The sequence below is a fragment of the Halictus rubicundus genome, chromosome 9, assembly GCF_050948215.1.
Source record: "Halictus rubicundus isolate RS-2024b chromosome 9, iyHalRubi1_principal, whole genome shotgun sequence".
Taxonomy (NCBI): Eukaryota; Metazoa; Arthropoda; class Insecta; order Hymenoptera; family Halictidae; genus Halictus; species Halictus rubicundus.
Genome location: NC_135157.1, coordinates 7707144 through 7715520, shown reverse-complemented (window position 1 = coordinate 7715520; position 8377 = coordinate 7707144). Strand labels below are relative to the sequence as shown.

Here is an 8377-nt window from a genome sequence, read left to right as displayed (position 1 = left end):
GAAGCACTGACGTACATTTACGTCAACTATCAGACAGCCGTAGTGGACATCCTGTTGGAGAGCAGCCACGTACGGAAAACAGACATCAACGACGTGCATTTACGTCGACCATCAAACAAGCCGTAGTGGACATCCTGTTGGAGAGCAGCCACGTACGGAAAACAAACATCAACGACGTGTATTTACGTCATACATCAAAGAGCCGTAGTGGACATCCTGTTGGAGAGCAGCCACGTACGGAAGGAAGAAATCAACGACGTGTATGTACGTCAAACAAGCAGCAGCCGTAGTGGACATCCCAGAGGAGAGCAGTCACATACGATATCATTATCAACGACTTGGTGAACATCAACCATCGAACGAATCATCATATCGGTGGTCATCAACCATCGAACGAATCATCATCGCTGAACATCCAGAAGGGGACATCCACCAGGAGTGCAGCGTCACGGCAGAATCATCGGACAAGATCAACGCCATCAACCACAATACCAACGACAAGATCAACATCAAGTAAGCCTTTAAACAATCTCCGTTTCCATTACACACACAAACTTCCCAAGATTCCCAAGGCGTGAGATCAAATTGCTTCTACTCTAAATCAATTCGTCAAGTTGAACACATAAAAATGGCCGCTTTACAGAAGATTAAATCATTAATCAAGGCACGGTCGGTAAACAAGGCGAATATAACGCGTCTAATAACTCACATAAAAAAACATCCGGACATGGATATCGATCAGTTAGAGACGCGTAAGATGAGATTAGATGGATATTACCAATCATTCGAAAACACTCAAGTTGAAATTGAGGAGCTTGCCGAAGAAGCAGAGCTTGGAGATGATCAAAATATTGAAAGAGAACGATTTGATGAACTGTTTTACGAATGTTCCGATCTAATTAGTCGAAAGCTTCAGGCACTTAAAGCTAAAGAAACATTGACAAAACCCGCCACTAATACGCCTGAATCAGCCTCAGGTACTTCAAATCTCGTGATTCAACAAAGTAACACACTATTACCTAAAATAGAAATCCGTCCATTCGACGGTAACCCTATTGAATGGAATAGTTTCTATGACACATTCCAGTCTCTTGTCCACAATGATTCCAAAATACCAGCAGTTCAAAAATTCTATCTATTAAAAAATTCATTACGCGGTAGCGTCGCCACAATAATCGAACCCTTACACGCATCCGAGGAAAATTATCTGGTAGCATGGGAACTTCTTAAGCAGCGATGTGACAGACCGCGACAAATAGTATATGCACATTTAAAGTCATTTTTTGAATTACCTGAAATCAGCAAGGATTCACCTCTTAGCCTAAGAACATTAAAGGAAAACGCATTAATGCACGTGAATGCACTAAAGGCCTTGCAGTTGCCGGTCGATAGTTGGGACGCATTGTTGGTATATATTCTCACGCAAAAATTAGATAAGTTAACACGTAGATCCTGGGAACGCACATTAGAGAATGCTCAAATGCCGAAGTTTGCTGAGCTTATTGCCTTTTTGGGGAAACAAGAGCGGGGAGATGAAATAGAAGAATTTACAGTCGCGAAGAACAAGCTAGGCAATCACTGTAATACCGATAGGCACGCAAGTCGAATCGAAAAACCATTTAAAGCTCGCGCACAAGCGTACATTGGTACCCAACAACGGCCGGAATGCACCTTTTGTCGTGGAGATCACTATATCTATGCATGCAATAAATTCTTGAAATTAAACGTGCATGATCGAATAGCTGCAGCCAGAGACAAGCGATTATGCATTAACTGTTTACGAAACAATCACATCACAGCTAACTGTATCGCATCTGTCTGTAAAAAATGCAACCGAAAACACAATTCGCTATTGCATATAGACAATTATCATACACAATCAAATAACGAAAAAAGACCAGAAGCTAAGGCAATTCCTGGTAGTTCGAACGAGGTGATACAGAAAAGTTATGCAGTAACGTATGATTCGGAGGTGTTATTAGGAACGGCACGAGTAAAAATATTAGATAACAATAACCGAGAACGTGAATGTAGAATACTGTTAGACGGATGTTCACAATGCAATTTCATTTCTACGCGATTAGCAGAAACCCTTAAATTAGAACGGGATAACATTGATTTACCATTCGCAGGATTAGGTCAACTTACCACACGAGCTAAGTATCGAGTCAAAACCAAAATTAGGTCAAAGGCGAACAAATTTGAAGCAGAAGTAGAATTTGTAGCGTTACCGACAATCACAAGCGTATTACCTTCGCGACAAATCAATCGACGAACTATTGCCATTCCGCGAAACATTAAATTAGCCGACCCAGAATTTGATAAACCTGCAGAAATCGATGCGTTAATAGGAACCACACTATTTTATAAATTACTAAGCAACGGTCAAATTCAATTAGAAGACCAGTCGAAATTAACATTGCAGAAAACACTATTAGGTTGGATAGTTGTAGGTGAAATCGGCAATTTGCATTATAACGTAAACCCTAGAGCTTGTCACTTAATTACATCATTGGATAATCAGTTAACTCGATTCTGGGAGGTGGAAGAAATTCCTGGTAAAAGGCATTATTCGACAGAAGAATTAGAATGTGAACAATTGTTCACGGAAACCACTACACGCGATTCAGGTGGACGATACACGGTACAACTACCGTTCAATGAGCGAAAAAACTCCCTCGGTCAATCTCACAATATGGCATTGAATCGATTCTACGCGTTAGAGAAAAAACTAGCTAGAAACAATGCATTGAAGCAACAATATTCAGAATTTTTAAGAGAATATCGCGATCTCGGGCACATGCGTGAAATTACTCAACACGATAACACACATGAAGGTTACTACATACCTCATCACGCGGTATTCAAAGACGAAGGTCTATCTACTAAGATTCGAGTAGTGTTTGATGCATCCGCCAAAAGTAGCACGAATATCTCATTAAATAACACGCTAAGAGTTGGACCTACTATCCAAGATGAATTAATATTTATTATCATGAGGTTCAGATTACATAACGTGGTACTTGCAGCTGATATACAAAAAATGTACCGTCAAATCAAAGTTCAAGACTCAGACGCGATTTACCAAAAAATCTTGTGGAGAGAAAATGAGCATGAGGCTATCCGTGTATTCAAATTAACAACTGTTACTCAAGGCACAGCACCAGCACCATTTCTTGCAGCTAGAACCTTACATCAACTCTCAAGTGATGAAAGGAGTAAATATCCTCAAGCCGCCGCGATCTTAAAAAATGACTTTTATGTCGATGACTTGCTCTCGGGCGCAGCTACCGTTCAAGAAGCATTAAAAATAAAAAATCAATTAGTTGAACTATTAAAACTCGGTGGATTTCAACTCCACAAATGGGCATCAAATAAGCCTGAATTAATTGTCGAATCCGACAATGCAGATGCGTCGTCAAGCGTTTGTTTAAATATGCAGACAAGAAAGTTGTTAGGAGTTCATTGGAATTCTATCGAGGACGCGTTAATCTATTCAATCAAACCGCTGTCTAACGACAAGTGTGTTACCAAGCGCAATATATTATCGCATATTGCACAGTTATTTGATCCGTTAGGACTATTAGGGCCTGTAATCGTAATAGCCAAACTTATCATGCAATCATTATGGAAGGCGAATCTTAACTGGGATGAGTCAATACCAAAGGCGTTATTCACAAAATGGATGAACTTCAAGCATGAGTTGCCGATACTTAGCCAGTTTAAAGTACCTCGACAGATTATCCAAGTTAATTCCGTTGATATTCAATTACATGGATTTTGCGACGCCAGCGAGCGTGCTTATGGAGCCTGTATATACTTAAGATCCGTTAATAACACTGGCGATTGTTATGTACAATTGTTATGTGCTAAATCTCGAGTGGCACCGGTTAAGACCATGACCATACCTAGATTAGAATTATGCGCGGCTCACTTGTTGTCAAACTTAGTTAAAACCGTAACAGAGGCTTTAAGGTTAACATTCGCCAAAATTCACTTGTGGTCTGATTCTACAATCGCATTGCATTGGATTCAAGCTTCTCCTCATACGCTAAAAACATTCGTTGCCAATCGCGTGGCGGAAATTCAGGTAAAAACAAACATCAATGATTGGCATCATATTTCCACTGACGACAACCCCGCGGACGATCTCTCTCGCGGTCAAAATCCTTGTGAATTCATTCGAAACACACGTTGGTTACTCGGACCCACATGGCTTGCTCAAAATGAGAGCCAGTGGAAAATACGGCAATTGTCAGAAATAGTCATTCCGGATCAACGAGTTGCGACAGCCCTTCTGGTTGCAGGGCTGGGACAAAACAATTTAAAACATGCAACCTTAAATAAAGATTACTTGCAAATAAAAAATGATACGTTTGAACAATTTTCCTCCATTACCGCCTTAAATAGATTTGTTGCACTTTGCCGTAGAGCCGTAGCAAATAGAAGATTAGAAAATAAAATAAGGGGACAATATACAGCAAGGGAACTACAAAATGCACATTGGCAAATAATTAAGGTGATTCAATACAATCATTTTTCACGAGATATCAACTGTTTAAAGGAAGGCAAAGAGTTAGGAGCGAAAAGCAAGCTTACCTGCTTAAACCCGTTCTTAGATTCAACCTGCGTCATGCGTGTCGGAGGCAGACTAACAAACGCGGCAATGAGTTACTCGCGTAAATACCCAATATTGTTGCCCAGAAATGATCACGTGACGACTTTAATCATGCGTCATGAACACGAAAAGAATTGGCATGCAGGGGTACAAGCCACACTTAATACCATTAGACATAAGTATTGGCCAATAGATGGGAAGAACAAGACCCGTCAAATCATACGTAACTGCATACGTTGTAGCAAGTTAAATCCTCAGCTACCAGAATATATAATGGGTGATTTGCCCAAACACCGTGTAACACAGTCAAGACCATTCGCGAATGTGGGAATTGATTATTGTGGTCCTTTTTCGCTCAAAGAAAAGAAATTTCGAAACACTGGTAAAGTAAAATCTTATGTAGCGGTATTTGTCTGCTTTAGCACAAGAGCCGTTCACCTTGAATTAGTCACTGATTTGACTACCGAAACTTGCCTGGAAGCCGTAAAACGGTTTTGCTCTAGAAGGGGAAAACCTAAAACCATCTATTCAGACAATGCAACCAACTTTGTGGGAGCTAAAAATGAAATTATGAAGGTTCGAGCATTTTTTCTAGACAATAAAAATCAAGCTAAATTTGCACATTATTCGCTCTCTGAAGGAATTGATTGGCAATTTTCCCCCCCGCGATCACCACATTTCGGCGGCCTGTGGGAGGCCGCCGTCAAATCATTTAAACATCACTTATACCGTACAGTAGGCGAATCAATGTTCACATACGAGCAATTTAATACGTGCATAATTGAGATAGAAGCAATCTTGAATTCACGACCTTTAACTCCAGTATCCAGCGATCCAAATGACCTCATAGCCCTTACCCCAGCTCACTTCCTCATCGGAGATTCGTTGAAAAGCGTGCCTGAAGTTGATCTCCGAGAGCTACCAATCAACCGCTTATCGATGTGGCAGCGAATCCAACAAATAAAGCAACATTTCTGGGTGCGATGGCACAAAGAATATTTAAACCAGTTGCGTACAAGAAGCAAATGGCATGACGGCGATGGAAAGGGAATCGCCGTTGGACAACTGGTGACAATTAGAGAAGAGAACCTCCCCCCAATGCATTGGAGGCTCGGACGCATCATCGCGATCCACCCAGGACAAGACAATGTAGTGCGTGTTGTGACCGTAAAAACACAAGATGGGGTGTATAAGCGATGCGTTAAAAGGCTCGCACCGTTACCCATCGATATATCCACAGACAATGAAGTGTAGTTCGATAAACAGTTTCACAATGTTTAATTGTATAAGTGTCATTAACATATATATCTCTAAGATCTCATTAGGAGCTATAAGCATTTACAACATAATATGTATTCATTGATAGTCATTAAGCACGCGTTAGTGTATAGCAATTCATATTCATTACAGCTAGTCTATCAAGTATCATTCGCTAAAGATCGTCACATTGTACTCATTAACAATACACACATGTAACCACCAAGCGATTAACTTTGAACGCAAGACGTTCAAGGCGGGCGGCGTGTTACGGCGTAACAACCAATCATAAACCCGGACCCCTATTAAGGTACACCAGAAAATGTAAAATTTTGAAACTTCCCAAATGCCGGTCAACTAAATCACTTTATTACCCCGACGTGACGAAAACGAATATTAGGAGATTAAAAATCACTTTACAATACGCTAAATTGTTAAAAGACCGAAACCCGGCAGATGGTCAATTTTATGACCGTAACGCACAATACCGTCGCGTTACCTGCGTAAGGCACCCCACGCGGTCTTGAGCCGTTGCAAGGAAGTTTTAGCCAAATCAAACTCCTTCAAAAACCGACCGCCTACAATCCCCATTGACCAATCACGATCCACCGACCAGCAAACCACCCCCCAACTCAAACTCCAAGTCTTCCAAAAAATCATTCCACGAGATCAGAATCGATCAGTCCGTCCACCGGAAAACACCTACCGTTAAATCACATTCACTCACTCTGTAACCTAACACCTAGTCGTTTATATTTTTATAATAAAGTTAAGTTATCAGTTCTTCGAATGCACCTTATTCAGCATCCACCTTAATTAAAAATAAATATTCCCTCGCCGTTAAGTCAGCGAGTGAAGCGGAGCATGCAGTGAGAGTTTCTCTCAAGATTAGACAACCCCCTTTTGCTCACGCCACAACAAGTGAAAACGGTCAAAACCAAATGGGCTGTCCTGCCCGCGTAAAATCCAGCTGAGTCGAGTAATTCGTTAGTACGCCAATCATAATGAATGAACTTTGGCACGCTGTCCATAATGTTCAGCTCTCGTTCATAATTAGCCTCGTTCATCATCCGCAGCGGTTGTTTCTGAAAAATGAAGAACATGGTCCAGCGGGAGGTACAATTTTTTTATCACTTCCGGTGTCATCGAAACGTCACGGAGAATGTCATCGGGCGGGTCGACAGCTGCCAAACGCCGGGGGCGTCTCTTAAATAAATAATAAACGTCGATGCATCGTTCCCTGCTGGTATCCCGGCGGCGATACTGGCAGCGGCGAGAGCGGTGTCCTGGCCGAGCGCGATCGATGATATTAACGGTTAAATGGAAAATGCATACCACGGTAAAACTGCAGTTATTTGGGTCAGGCGCGGGTGTGTAACGAGTTGATCGCGATAACGTTATTACCCGACGAATAAGACCGATCGCACTCCGCCAGAGGGAGCGTGGGAGGAGGAGGAGGAGGAGGAGGAGGAGGAGGAGGAGAAACGGAAACCTCGGCCGCGAGCGCTCGCGCGCGTAAGCGTGTTTCCACGGAATAAGATTTCCGGAATTTTGTAAAATAGCGACTCCGGGTGGAGATTCGATATTGCGGAATTTCGTGGAATAGCTGCCGGAGGAAGTTCAGTGTTCCAGGGACGCCGCCGACACCGGAAGCAGAAGCGCGATATTTTCCACTTTCCTTTCCTTCTTCGCAACGAATTCCTCCCTCCTGACGTTTCCCCGCCCGAACTCGCTCCCATTTTTCGGAAAGAACGGTACGTTTCCTTCGTCATCCAATTACTAGCCCTTCCCCGAGAAGATAAAGCAACCGGGATTGAAGTGTTTTGAAAATCGAACCGCCCGCCCGTGCCCGCTGTAATTGGCTCGAGTGTGTCGCACATTGTAAACGCAACTCGTCTTTGGCTTGCACAAAGCCAGCGATGCAACAATTTAACAATGACGCTGTTCAGCATCATTGATTTTTGTGAAGCCGTGTTGCATTTAGTTGCACGACAACGTTCGATATTTTACATGCTCGGTAAATGCTCGTTTTTGCTCTATATATGTCGTCAGCGCTGCCGTCCATTGTCTGACGAGTGACCCTATTCTACTCGCTCGGTGGACAACTGTTTTACGTGTCCTGAGAGTTTCCGCGTCCATCCTGATTGCCTGGAAAATGTCTGTACCTAATCTACTTGCCTAGATTGCGATTATCTCTCTTACCTTCGTACCAACAGCGATTGTGTTTTATCCGTCCACGGTGCGTCCAATCTACTAACTCCGTTAGGATTGCTGTGCCCGGCCGTGACGATTTCATTTCAATTGTCTGACCACGATTGTCTCGTTGTACTTAGCTGAACACGGTGGATTTGTTCTATTTGTCTGGCGATGATGGTAACTTTGTACTTGTCTGACCATGACTGCCCTTTTGTACTATCACTTCCATGTCTCACTTATCTGACCGGGATTTCGTCGTGTCCACTGTGTAAGTCTTATTCCACCTGTCTGATTATGATGGGCATA

The 8377-nt window shown here is 42.4% G+C and overlaps 1 protein-coding gene across 1 annotated transcript; it reads left to right on the top strand.

Moving 5' to 3' along the window:
• The first annotated feature begins 628 nt into the window (after positions 1 to 628).
• On the top strand, positions 629 to 5872 carry LOC143356978 (uncharacterized). The gene has a single exon (XM_076793091.1). It carries the CDS (start codon positions 629 to 631, stop codon positions 5870 to 5872), a length of 5244 nt encoding a protein of 1747 aa, XP_076649206.1.
• The last annotated feature ends 2505 nt before the right edge of the window (positions 5873 to 8377 follow it).